The 14,701-nt window shown below is 38.3% G+C and overlaps 1 protein-coding gene across 1 annotated transcript in view; it reads left to right on the top strand.

Moving 5' to 3' along the window:
• Positions 1-5,373, top strand: part of SPTLC3 (serine palmitoyltransferase long chain base subunit 3) — a 131,293-nt gene extending 125,920 nt beyond the window's left edge. Inside the window, exons 11-12 of the mRNA XM_079783757.1 lie at positions 329-458; positions 1,526-5,373. Of these exons, the coding sequence (XP_079639883.1) occupies positions 329-458; positions 1,526-1,639 (244 nt within the window). The 3' untranslated portion in view covers positions 1,640-5,373. The remainder of the gene's footprint in view (positions 1-328; positions 459-1,525) is intronic.
• The last annotated feature ends 9,328 nt before the right edge of the window (positions 5,374-14,701 follow it).

Here is a 14,701-nt window from a genome sequence, read left to right as displayed (position 1 = left end):
CTAGGAATCCTACAGACAAAAGATTTAACATCAGTGCATACTTGTTAAATCAAGGTCACGTCCATCAGTATTTTCTGCTCAATGTCAGAGACTCAGTACTCAAGATTATTCAATGAGTGTGCCAGGATCCATAATATACACACTCTGGTGCCATCAAGTGACTGTCCCATTTCTTTGTGAATTGTGTTTGACAGATGCTTAATAACTTCAATCATCTTCTATTAATTGTTTGTTTTTTAAGAAAAAGTCAATTAGTCATATTCTCTCTTTTTTATACAGTATGTTGTTGTCATCTCCCAGTAAACTTCCTTTTTTGTCTTTTCTTTAGGGCCTTTGCAAGGCACCTACTAAACAGAAAGATTGGGGTAGTGGTCGTTGGATTTCCAGCTACTCCCTTAGCGGAAGCCAGGGCACGGTTCTGCGTTTCAGCAGCACATACCCGAGAGATGTTAGACACGGTGAGTACAGCACAGGCCAAGGGATCTCCAGTACCAGTACCTTGGATTCTGAGCATGTTCTTTTATTGCACTAGCTTAGGGTTCCCTGGGTCTCTCTCGGGAGATTTAGGAAAATAACACTAATAACACTCACTGCTAAAAACAAGGGTATGCCAACACTGTCCAACAATGTGATCAACTCAGTATACAGAAAAGGAAATCAGTTTAGTGAAGACTTGAGTCAAGTCAGTGTTTTGATTTTTATAGAAAAGACTGACTGAGTAGCCAAATGTTGTGCTATTTACTCTAGTTCTAAATGCAAAAGCTAATCTAACATGCTTTTTTAGCATCATCTGCCTGCATCACGACATTTTTCATAGCCACCAAATTAATCATAATAACATATAACCCAACTAGGCAACATGTTGGAAAACTAGTAACAAAGACAGCCATTTGCAGGAAGCGTTAATGATTTTAAACCCACATTTCATGGTTCTTTGATTTAAATCTTTATGTGGATGAAGAATATCAGAGAACTAAGCCATCTCAGTCAGTTTGGAGTTGATGGAACATTCTTATAATGTCAATGCAATTTGGCAAACTATTGAGTGTCTGCTATGTGAAAAATCCTGAAGCAAAAAGTCGGAGAGGAGACACTAAAAAATAAGCAACTAGTGATAATACTAGATAGAATCAGTTCATCTTGGAAAGGAAATTTAGGTGATTGCAGGAGCATGAAGGTGGACACTTTATCTTTTTCTTCCACAAGTTTACCTCTAAGTCATTAAACTTTAAAATAAAGCTAAAGGGTAGCATGGGTCAGATACTTTTATTCTTTTCTTCATACCACCAAAATAAGTGAAACACTCATTATGTGGAGTTAGACAAAGAATATGAAATAAAGTGAATTAGCACCTAACATTCCTCTAGGGATGCCTTATACACCATACCTTAATGACTTGGATTTTTCTTTATTTCTTTAAAATCAAAGAAGCTGGGAAAAGAAGAGTGTAGCTCTCTGTGAAGCACTGGAGAGCAGAGCCACTCGGAGGTTCAAAGATGACTAATGGAAGGCGATCTCTTTACAGGTGTTGGAAGCCCTAGATGAGATGGGTGATCTCCTGCACCTGAAATATTCCCGGAACAAGAAGTCAGCACGCCCTGAACTCTATGATGAAACAAGCTTTGAACTCGATGATTAAGTTTCCAGGTCCTGAATGGCACCTAAAGACTTTGCCAGAAAAATTCTCTCTTTGCCTCAAAAAGAATATAAGTGCATTTCTCTCCCTTTCTAAGGACAATTTGGTTTTCGAACCAGCTTAGTTGAACTGAGGGAGACGTTATTGTGTTCTTAATGTCCCCATCTCAGGACTGTAGAGACAAAAATACGGTTTCAGATTTATGTTTCTCTTCTCCCAAGTAACCTGCTACACACACACACACTTCTTATAATGTTTGTAATGGCAATAAGCCTGTGTTTTAGCTGCTACTGTGCAGCCTCTTTAGTCCAGACCCTTTCAGGAATTCCAACCAAAGGAGAGGGTTTCGATTTTTAATTCCATAGATCTCACTGTGTGTTTACTTATCCCATCTCCGGATGGGCCAAGGTGGTGGTCAGTAGCGGACCTCCTTGTTCCCACGTGAAAGCACCAGCTAGAACTCGTGTATCACAGGAAGTTCCAGGCAGGAAGGTAAAAAAATGTTGCTTCTACCATTTGCCACATTTGGACTTTTTCCAAGGACAAGTGTCAAAAGCCATAGTTAGTGTTTTGAGGGAAAGAGCAGAACTGGCCAGCAGCACCTAGAGATGTCTTTGAAGGAAACTTACCTTTTCCTCTTACTGGTCTCCTACAGTTTTACAGCTGAGCTTTTAAGGTTTGGAAAATTCAAGATGTGTGTTTCATAAGGAAGGGGGTAGACAGCAAACACAAGCCAATTTTAGGCCTAAACTAAAACCATGACATTAGAAGCATTTGAACATTTTTGGTGCCATGTAGAGTGAATGTTTAGCATGTGTAGTCTCTATGACTTGAAGGAATGGGTTGACATTTTCCTATTGAATTTTGAGGAAATAGTGAGATTCCATTTTCTTGAGAGTTGACTCCCATGACTACACTTGAAGAATTGGTTTAAAAACATCTAAAACCAAATATTCAACTTTTTCAAGACTGACGCACACACACACCCATTTAGGCCTATTAACATTAAATAGCGCTGTCATCTGCCAAATGCACTTCAATTTGGTGCAAAGTGAACTTGTGCACTATTGGCAACTAACTGTAATTTACTTCAGCTCTCTCTCTCTCTCTCTCTCTCTCTCCCTCCTTCTCTCTCTGTGTGTCTCTGAACACAAACTCCTCTGGAATAGCACCCCTTCGCTAATTGGATCTAGTTGGTATGGAAAAAGCCAGTGGAAAACCTTATCTTTAACAAGCTCCCAGATGGTGCACAGATTTGGAAACTCTAAAGAGCAGTGGTGACCTTTTAGCAAAGCTTCTGTAATAGTTTGAATGAGTTACAGAACATTCCACTCCATCAAATGACACTATAAACAAATCACTTCAAGAGAGGCTTGACTTTGTGTGACACACATGGACCCAAGCTTTCATGCTGTGCACTGAGATAGAAACTCAACCCCAAGCACTGGTGTTGGATGGAGCAACATGACCTGATGTTCAAAACTTATTAAAGGAGAAAGGTGATCTGCATGGAAAGTTTTAGGAAATTATAACCCCTAGTAGGTACAACAATTTAAAAGTGGATCATGAATGTTTTTAAGTAGTATAACATTCTTCGTGAACAATTTTTACGTACAATTAGCTTAGAAGGAGAGAAAGCAGGTTCTGAAATGCTGTTGCCCCATCTAATGACTGAATTTGATAACTAAATTTCAGTTCTTCTCCATGAGCCAGTAAAGCATTACTTGTGCAAGGAAAATATTTGTTGAGTAAATGTACAGCGGAAAAAAAAAAAAGACACATAGGTCTTTTCTTTTGAAAATGTGCATTTAAATGAAATTGATCCTAGTTAATTTTCCAAAATGCATAAATGTCCTCAGTCCTGTAAAAGAAACAGGAGACAAAGAGGGCGGCAGCATGTCTGGGCCTCCCTAAGGTATAGCAAGCAATAAACATCCCCTCCCATTCTGGGTGCCTGTGATCTACACACCCACCCTTTGAGTTTTAAGCCTCCAGAGGGGTGTCTCCTTGAGCAGGAATTACTCTCATAATTACTTTCATGGAGGCTCTTGAGTCAACTCATGATAGGAAACTAATTACTTAGCCAGTTGGCATGGGAGGCAGGGGGAGATTACTCTCTCTTCATCAAGATCCAAGAGTTCTGGGGCTATTTATTACTTTCTCGTGTACAAGATAAAAGGCCTATCTCTGTCAGAGTCTATGTTGAATATACACTTATAAGAGCAACTGTAAGCCAAGTGGAATGCTTCCCGAGCAGCACATTAGGAGGGATCCAGGTCCCACTGGTCTGACAATATAAGAGTGTGCATATATATAATGAGGTTGGTTAAGAGGGTGATTGTGAATACTGAGAATTTTTCTTCTGCTGCTAGGTTAATAAGACCATGATTTTAATTCAATAGGGATTACTGAGTTTCCATAAGTATAGCAGAGCCAAAAATGTCTCTTTGGTTGATTCTGGGGGAAAGAGAATTTCTAAAAGAACTACAATGTTATGTATCTCCAACCTTCCCATTTACACACACACACACACACACACACACACTCACATTTACTTTTCCCTTACAGAGAGTAGAGAGATGAAAGGTAGAGAGATGAAAATCTGATTCGTTGATAGATAGATGGAAGGTGTTGTCCTAAAAATAATCTTCAGGGAAGCAGAAGATAAAGGATACAGACTGATATTTATAAGAAAGATTATTTACATAATGAAATGACATGGACACATGTCTAATCTTATCATGGGACTTCAGTATCATGAATGTTTGGCTGGAATGTGTTTCAGCAAGTTTTGATCTGAGAACCACAGGCTTCAGAATTTACTTGAAAGCTTGATAAAATGCAGATCCTTGAGTCCCACACCAGCATTCTACTGAATTAGAATAGTGAGAGATAGTAATCTACATTGTCATCAGCCTTCCCAAGGGATTCTAATCCATGTCATAATTTGAGAATAATTATTGGAGCTTTTGTTTTGATAGACCACTTGGCTCTAATAACGTAACAGAAGCTTTGTTCTGACTCTGTGTTTATAATTGAGTACTTATACTACTAAAGTAAAGTCAATTATTCCAACTTTTCCTACTCAATTGGATATTTCGCTCCTATTTTCCAGGTATCATCACTTCCTACAACAAGGAATCTAATATTGAAGAATATTCACTTGAATATTCATTTGAATAAATTATTCCTTCTTGAATGCTTCTCTGTATCCTTTCCTACAAAATGTTCCTTTTCCTTTCATCACTTTGTTCCATTGAATGTGGTGTCTTGTTTCTTTATTTTTCTTCTACCCCTTTAAGAAACCTTCAAACTTTGATTATTTATTTATTCCAACAACAGCTCTTGAATAGGGTGAGCCTTAACAGTTCTTCAAATATGCAATGCTCCTCTTTTTTTTCTTCAGAGACAGCAAATATAAGTGGGTTGCTCTGACCTAAAGCTCTGATGATAAAACCTTAACTCTTAAATATATCTTTTATTTACAGCAATGATAACAATTGTATTTTGAGCTTATCTAGTGATTTCTTGGCAATTTTACTGGTCTCAGTAAGAACAACATATTTGAAGTCTGTTTTCTCAGGCCCTTTGCAGCTGTGTATTGTTTAGGAAATTAAAAGACATCTGTATTTTAAATGTTTCTAAGCAATTTTTGTGGAATGTTGTCTTACAGTGTTGTGTGTGTGTGTGTGTGTGTGTGTGTGTGTGTGTGTGTGTGTGTGTTTCACTGAAACCTCTGAGGTGACCAATTTCATTTCATTCTGTCTGTGAAATGTTAGTTTATTTAATAAACGAAATATCAAAATTGGTGATATAAAAATAATTGGTGATTTATGTTAATTTAGTGGGTTTTTAAAAAAACAGACTGAGGTAGAAATTTGCATTTAAGAATTTCATTGAGGAAAATTGGCAAGAGTGGCTGGTGCTAGCTTGCATTTTGTCACAAGAACCAAATGTACTCATCTCTTTCCAATTCTGTATTCAATGACATCACTTTGGTAGCTTAAAATTGGCCATGCTGCAAATATTTACACCATGGAAATTGGCAAACACTACTAATTAGGGATCTGAAGAGCCAGCTGTTAAACATTTACCAGCACACCACTGAGACCACATACAATGGGACAATATCTAGGTTGGAGAGAGTGAACAGGATTGGAAAAATAAGAAGTCAAATTGTGATGCTATAACAAAGGCCTTAGATAATTCCATGGGAGCTATGCAACTGACATGGTTGTTTAGAGTTATTGTGAAATTGCAAAATGAGAGAGCCAGGAGCTTTATGTGTGCCAGCCAACTGCTCTTCCCCACCATCACTAGTAACAGGATGCAAGCTAAGTGTGGGGAAGGAAACCACCTTGGGCAAGACTATTCAGCCGAAGGCAATTCTTGTAGAGGAGTTCAGTTTTGAGTTGACAGCAGTCCAACTGTTTAAAAAATATTTCTAGTCTATCTACTTAAAAATAGTTTCATAATGGAAAATTTTAAACATACAGTAACATAGAGAATAGTATAATGAGCCAACATGCACCTATCACCAGCTTCAAATATTACCAATTCATAGCCAGTTTTTTTTTATCTACATCCCCCACCCATTTCACTCCCATTTCCACCAAATAACTTGGAAGCAAGTTCCAGATATAATAAGATTCCATCAGTAGATATTGCACTGAATCTAAAAGGTAGAGATGTCTTAACTTGTTCCTTAATTGGTTTCCACTTCATTACAAAATAAGTCTTCAGGATAACAAAGGCATCAAAAAGAGTCAAATGTTAATCTTTTCTTTCTCTATCTTATACCCTGCATATAAATTTTATGGATCAAGACTAAGAATTCTTTCTAAAGTAGGTATGTGGTGTCTTCAAAAAATAACAAGTAAATTATTTTTGGACACTTATCTTGTGCCAGACACTGTACTAAGTACTCTGACACCCACTACCTTCTGGAGACTCTTGGGGCGATTAATAATGGACTCATGTTGGAAGGCAACAGTGTTGATGTTGTCATGGGATTGCAGAGTATAAAGAGGACTTGCAAGGCTCTGACAGACTATTGCTTTTTTCTGAGAATGTCTTCTCTCTCCTTTATCAAAGCCAATTTCTTAGAAAAGTTATTTTAGCTAACTTTATATATTAGCAACGGCAATTCAAGCAGGAATAAGAGAACACGTGAAACCAGCTTACCCATTTTGAAAAGTTTGATGCCTGTGACAGTTAGGGTTTAAGGGAGAAGGTGGGTGGGTGGGAAGAGATCAACCAAAGAACTTGTATGCATTCTCATTGCATCCCTTCAAATGAGAGGCTACAATCTGATGGTTGCCAGCCAACTGCTCTGAAAAGTTATCACAGATACAAATCAATAAAATATCCAACATCAGGAGGTCAGAGTAGAAGCAAGAGGGGATTTTTTTTTCCCTGTGGCATGAAACAGTGTTCCCTTTTATTCAGCCCAGATGCTAATTTTTATATCAAAAATATTGATTGAAGGAGCTAGTGATTTTGGCTCTGACCCAAGTTTATTCAGGATCTTTCTTAATTAGGTTTGGGTCGGCTGCAATGCCCACGGCCAGGGTTAGGTCTGGCTCCAATCACCACATCGTGCTCTCTACTTCATCCCCGTCCAAGGAATAAGGCAAGGAAATTGCTGCTTCTTTGTTTCTCCAGCCCATAAGTATGTTTTTTTTCCAGATTTGAAGCATGCATGGAGCAAATGTGTAAGGAAGACCGACAGAAGTGTAATGGCTTCACTGTGATGAGATCAATCCAGCCTCAACCTGGCTGATCCCCTGCATGAATCAGGCTCTGTGTGAAAAATGAATGGGTAGCAATGTGAGATCATGGAAAAAGATCTTGGCATCTTTTGAATGAAAATTTTTCACCAGTCCGAGGCAGCCAATCAGTCTATGAGTTTTTTAAAAGGGAAAAATAATCTCTCTTGCCAATAATACATGATTTCCCCATAATGTATCTATTTTGTAAATAATTGTAAAGTCATGCAAGTATTTTAATAATGTCCATACCAACTACATATACTTTATACCAGTCTTTGAAAAAAATCTCTGTACACGTAAGGCATCAATAAGTTACAGTCACTCAATATAGACACCTATGACAAATTGGGTTCTCTTTTATATATAAAACTAGAGGCCCAATGCATGAAATCTGTGCAAGGGGCTTGGCCCCCGGCTGCCCAGCAGCCACCTCTGCCTTGGCCCCTGCAGCTTTGTCCGGAAGGTAGTCTGGAAGGACATCCAGTCTAATGAGCATATTATGCTTTTATTATTATAGATAGTGTCTTAACATTAAAAAATATAAGTTAGTTACCCTAAAACCTTTTCAACTAAATATTTATGAAGAGTTTTTAACTAAAAAAAAAAAAACTTAGATAAAACTTCAAAATGTGTATGTGTATTTGTAAGATATATTATTAATAAATAAACTCTGGAACAACCAAATATTAATGATTTCTATATAGGTAAGTCTATAAGTCCTATAGATAGTCATTATTACAGGCACATTATATTAAAAACTAAAATATTTTATTAAAGTGGGTTCATTTCTAATGAGGTTAACACTCTTTTAAAAATTATGTTTTAACTGTGCATTTATTATTTATAATATCCAAGTAGAGCAGAAACAAGCCAGCTATTCAAATTAATCATCATGGAGCTCAATTGTGACTAAGAATGAAAGATCAGGAATTACCAGATATTTGAGGAAAACCAGCAACACCAAAATGAGTGGCCAAGATTAAAAAATAGAAAAGCTTTCACCAACAGAAACAGATAATCATAGAAAAAAAAACTTCTTAAATATTATAATTATTATTCTTGTTGATCAACCTGATTGTATGAAGGTATGACATCTACAAAACAAGAATAGGTTGCTATAAAAAGAAACCAGAGAATTCATTAAATTTAAATATTTAATATTTAAATGTTTGATGAAAATAAATCAATATAAAGCAACAATTAAAAACATGACAGAAAATTCAAGAGATATGGATGATACAAGCAGGAGGACCATTATTCATCTAATAAAAATGTGAGGGGGAAAAAAGAATCAGAAAAAGTGAAGACAGGGGGAAAAAAAAGACATAATAGAAGTATTATTTCCTTGAAGCTAAAACAGAACGGAAGGTGGAAATGATCCAGTAAGTGCTAATAAAAATAGATTTTCTTTTTTTAATTATTTTTCAATTACAGTTAACATTCAATATTGGTTTCAGGGGTACAGATTAGCGGTTAGACATTTATATAACTTACTAAATGATCCCCCCATAAGTCTAGTACCCATCTGACATCATACATAGTTCTTATAATATTATTGACTATATTCCCTGTGCTGTACTTTACTTCCCCATTACTATTTTGTAACTGCCGATTTGTACTTAATCCCTTCACCTAAAAATAGATTTCACCTAAATGCATCTTCCTGAAACTTTGTTACACCAAGGATAAAGAGAAGAACTAAAAAGTTCCCAGCTGGAAAAGAACAAAACAATCTCACCTACAAAGGTAAAAGTAACAAATTTTATTTCTTAATATTATAAACATGTTCTCCATCAAGTTCATTCCAATTTTCACACCCTTCAGCAGTGTATAAAAATATTCATTTCCCCAATCTGTGCCAATGCTGAGTATTACCATTTTTATAATCTTTATCAATCTGATAGAAAAGAAAATGGGGTTTAAAAAAAAATCTTTATTGTTGAAAGTATTACATATGTCCCCCTTTTTTTCCCCATTGACCCCTTCTAGCCCTCCCCTGCCCCCCACTCCAGGCCTTCACTACACTATTATCTGTGTCCATGGGTTATGTATATATGCATACAAGTTCTTTGGTTGATCTCCTCCCATCCACCCACCCTCCCTCCTCCACCTTCCCTCTGAGATTTGACAGTATTTCCTGCTTCTAGGTCTCTAGATCTATTTTGTTAATCAGATTATTTTATTCATTAGATTCCACAGATGAGTGAGATCATGTGATACTTGTCTTTCTCTGACTGGCTTATTTCACTTAGCATAATACTCCCAGGTCTCTCCATGATGTCTCAAAAGGTAAGAGATTCTTCTTTTTTACTGCTGCATAGTATTCCATGGTGTAAGTGTATCAGAGCTTTCTTATCTACTGATGAGCACTAGGGCTGTTTCCAGATCTTAGCTATTGTAAATTGTGCTGTTATGAACATGGGAGTGCATAAATATTTCTGATTGGTGTTTCAGGTTTCTTAGGATATATTCCTAGAAGTGGGACCAAGAAAATAGGTTTTAATTAATGTCTGCTTCCCATTTACAAGTGATGTATTTTTTTTTATGTGTTCATTGGCTGTTGTATTGGTCTTTTGCACATTTTTTGTTTGTATCCCCTGCCACTTCTTTTTCTATCATGAATGTCTCATGAGCATTACTGGATACTGAAAGCAATGCCTTCAAATTCAGAGAGAAAATAGTTTTGAATCTAAAATCTTATATCCAGAAAAATTTATCTAATCAAGGGAGGGTGAAATTGGGACTTATTTTTACATAAAAGATTCAGTAAGCTTATTTTCTCAGTACCCTCTCTTTAAAAAATTACTGACCTCCCTGGCTGGTGTGGCTCATTTGGTTGGAGTGTCCTTCATCCCAAGCACCAGAGAGAGCCGTGAGTTCAATTCCCCATCAGGGCACATATCTGCGTTGTGGGTTCGACCCCTGGTCTCTCTCTCTCTCTCTCTCTCTCTCTCTCTCTCTCTCTCTCTCTCTCTCTCTCTTTCTCCCTCTCCTCCCCTCCCTCTCTAAAACTAATTTAAAAAAATTACTTGACTAAGACTCCAATAAACACATCCAAGCAACAGGAAGACATGGCATCTAGGATAGCGCAGAATTAATCCAGGAGTACAATGCAGAGAAATCCCAGTAGATTAAACTTTTATAACAAAAGGTGGAGGGCTGGGTTTTGCTCCTTAAGTGAAAATTAGTGCCTGTGGTTGGCAAGCACCTTCCTCCATATGTTGTTTCAAGGACCTGGCCCCATTTCCTGCTGAACTTTCCCCAAGCCCTAGGACTTTGTCATTTCGTGCATAGTTGAGGCTGCAGAGTTTAACCTATGAGAAAGGAAATGAGTGTGGAGGAGACCCACATCTTACTCCTGTCTGATGATCGACTTAACTCTGACTCTGGACACATTCTGATGAGGATGGCAGGCCCTGACTCCACGATCTAAAGGAAGTAATTAGAGATTTATAAGAAGCAGAATGGCTGCAGATTATACCCTAATGCCTCAGTTCCTAGAGATCCTCCCCAGCACTGCTCCAACCCAACCCATTTATTCCCATCAGATAGACAAGGCCTTATAAGCTCTATCCATGCTCCAATCAGAGAGCCCAGAGTGTGATCCCACAGCCGGCTGGTCAGATACGTTGCTTATCCGACCTTTCATTCTCATCACCTCATCACAGGAGGCATTCACCTGAGTCCTCAGAAAAGGTGTATGCAAGGTGGCTGTCATATTTGAACACTGTCAGCTAAGGCACCTTGGAAAAGACTTGGGCTGGGCCAGACTGGAGGAGGGGGCGCCACAGAGGTGGGTGTCCATCTACATGCGGCTCTCTGGCAGTGGCCAATGAGAACTTTGGGCATGCTGAGTCTGGCCCATATGCTCTTCAGGATATAAAAGGAGAGGTGATAGGTTTCTCGCCTCTGTGATCTTCACTCTGCCTCTCAGATTGTCACACCTCACATCAGGACCCTCCTGGGTTTCATTAGTGATGGGGAAAGCCAGCCAACTGGGGATTAGTATAGGTTTGTTTGGGGTTGACTCTTAAAATTCCACTTTCACAGGGTAATAGCCTGGGGTCAACTCTTCAGTGAAATGCTGGAAAAGAGAAACTATGGTGCACTTTATGGCTTGTTTATCCATCTGCATCTTCCCTGGTGCACGTTCCTGGAGTCTCTCCCCTCCTGGGTTATGACCTCTCGGGGTTTTGCAGCTTGTTCAAAGCTACTCTTCGGTGACTGTGTAAGGACTAGGGGAGGTAGCCACTAAAAATAACAGCATGCACAGCACTCATTCCTGCCCCGCCCCATGTAGTAGCTTCCTTCCTTCCACTCAGCCTTAAACACCAATGTAACTGAGTGGTGTGAAAATAAAATTTATATGTAGTAGGTTCTCACTTGGCAAAAGTAAGGATGTGGGGACATGCTTATAGAAAACCCTTGTTCATCAGAATTCCATGAACATTCCTATTCAGGTCCTTTGGATTTATACTTCCAAAGGTTGTAAGGAGACAGATGTTCTATTACAAGAATAAAGCACCAGAAACTAAATTCTAACAGTGAGCATCATACTTTGAAACTTGATTTTTCTGCTTCTGGGAAAAAATTAAAAGTTTTAATTAAAAGATGCTTAAAATGAGATAGACAAGTTGAACACAGATTTAGTTAACGAAAGAGCTAAGAAATTATTTAAAGCTGCCTCTTGTTATTATGTTCCTGAATTAAATTCATAAGATATCCCAATGCTTTCAACATTGTTTACTATGTACTAGTGACCTGGTGCACGAAATTCATGCACATTAAAAGGGAATTAATTAGAGGAAATATTTTAATATTGCTATTTGTCCTTTATAATGGAAGTGTTAGAGATGAAAGAAAATTAGTAAAATATATAAGAAAATCTTCCTTCTGTCAGAGTCTGGAGCGCGCCACGGGAACCAGAGTCAAGTCCCCATCCACCCATGTGCGCCTCAAAATCGTGCGAGACCCAGAACCAGCCAGCCCCACCCTCATTGGGCTAGATCCAGACCCAGCCGGCCCCACCCCCGTCAAGCCTCGCAGGCGGGGGGCGCGACCTGAGGTCCCCCCGTCAAGCCCTGCTGGGCGGTGGCACGGCCTCAGTTCCCCTGTCAAGCTCCACTGGGCGGGGGGGATGGCCTGAGGTCCCCTATCACACCCCACCTGGCAGGAAGCACAGCCTCAGGTCCCCTGCCCAGGCCCAGAGCCACGCAGCTTCAGGTCCCTGCTGATTGCTCGTTAAGGTTCCTTACGGGAACTCTGCCTCCACTGTGGGTGCAGCCATCTTGTGTTATGGGATCCCTGCCTCCACTGTGGGCGCAGCCATCTTGTTATGGCGTAATGGTCAATTTGCATATTCCCTCTTTATTAGATAGGATGAAATATAGTATGTGTGAGCTACATTATAATGTACATTCCTCTTAAATATGAAATCCTCCTTTGAAAATTTTCACTAAAGAAATACTTAAGGGCTTTAGTTGCTGGCAACATTATGGTCTAAATAACCAGAAAATCTCTTATAGCAAAGCGAAAGTACTAGGGAAAACGCAATATCTTTTTAAATACAGATCTGGTCCTGGAAGAAAATTAGGAAAGTCCCCAGGGATAAAAAATAAAAAGGAACATGAAATCGTCACCTGCAACTACTGAAACTGCTGAGCTGAAACTCTGGTGGGCCTATGGGTGTTTTCTGGAATCAGTAACATAGAGATTTGTGCCCATTTGGGAACCTAGATGAGAACTTGGGCCAGTGAGAACAATCTACCCCAAAGCAATGATGAGATGACAATGATGTTTTCTGTCTACTAGGTGGAGAGAAAAAAATGGTCTACTCTGAGAATTTATAACCATTGAATTTGGTGGCCTCATGAATTTGGCATTCACATTTACACTCGAATTCTTATGTCAAGAAATAAATGTGTTCTGAGCTGATAATTCTCACTGTGTGCCTGGCAGAAACTATTAGAAAATTTCTCTGAAGGGGTATATTCTTATATAAGGATCCCCACTGAGGTCCCACAGAAGATGAGTTCACAGTTCAAAATTACAAAACTCATGGGGAAACAATCCACTTTGAGCAAGAGCAGAAGTCAGTAACAGAAACAGTGATAATAGATGCCCTTGGATATACACCATAAAAATCATTCTTAAATGATTAAAGGCATAAAAATGAACAGAGAATATGAGAAGTGAGGACAGATCTGGAAAACAGAACTTTTAGAAATGTCAAAATATGATCATTGAAAATAAAAATCTCAAAAGATGGGTTAAACAACAGCTTAGACATAGCTTAAGAGAAAATTAGTGAACTATATGAAAGAATTGTTCAGAATGCAGCTCAGAGAGATAAAGAGATACAAAATATGAAAAAAGAGTTTAAGGACAAATTAAGAATATCACAAAGGTTTAGCAACAAGGATCAGAGTATTGTTTGTAAAATCTAAATATTGGAATAATATAAATAGGAGATTTATTTAATTTCAATGTCTTACTTTTTAAGATTTTTAAGATTTATTTACACTTAATTAACTCTAGTTAAATTAAACTGTAAAATTTATTTATTTATATTGAAAGTATAAATATTTTTACAAGACTAATTAAATACTTAAACACATATTTACATAAATCTATAAAATATCTCAAAAACTATATCCAATTTTCTCTGGGTAAGAATTATGTGTGTGTAAGTGTGTGTGATCTTCATAATTAAAAAATAATATAAATTTAATTTGGAAGAAAAATAACACATATTAGACAAACTAGGAACATTACTCTTAGATCAACAATTCTTCCTTGGTTCTGCCTTGATTTGAAATCCCCACTAGCTGGAAGCTGACCCCTAAAGTTTTGGGTTGCTTACAAAGTATGGCTTTGCACTGAGAGACAAAAGAGTGGAGAGGCCTCTTGGAAAGTCTTTTGGTCCATTCCAATTAAATCTGGATCTCAGATAAATAGTGTTTATCACTCAGGGTCAACATCTGAATTGTTCAGGGGCCCCTGGCCACCATGTCCTTTTCCCCGTATAGTTATCCACCTGGAGGAACCTGCTACAAGTTTTTTAGGACACCCAGCCAACTGCCTGACAGCAAGCATGGCGGTGCTTCATTCCATCTTATAGAATGAATTTGTTGATGTCTCCAGCACCACCATACACCAAGTTCCCCCATGCTACAGAGTTTGTGCTCTATGCCACATGACTAGCCATTCTTGGTGTTCAGGGAGAAAGCCTGACCTTTTCTGCTTAGTCATCACTCACCCAGGCTTTGGTTTGGGTTCCTCACCCCATTCTGAA

The sequence above is a fragment of the Cnephaeus nilssonii genome (genome assembly GCF_951640355.1).
Source record: "Cnephaeus nilssonii genome assembly, chromosome: 11".
Classification (NCBI taxonomy): domain Eukaryota; kingdom Metazoa; phylum Chordata; class Mammalia; order Chiroptera; family Vespertilionidae; genus Cnephaeus; species Cnephaeus nilssonii.
This window is presented reverse-complemented; position numbering and strand designations above follow the sequence as displayed.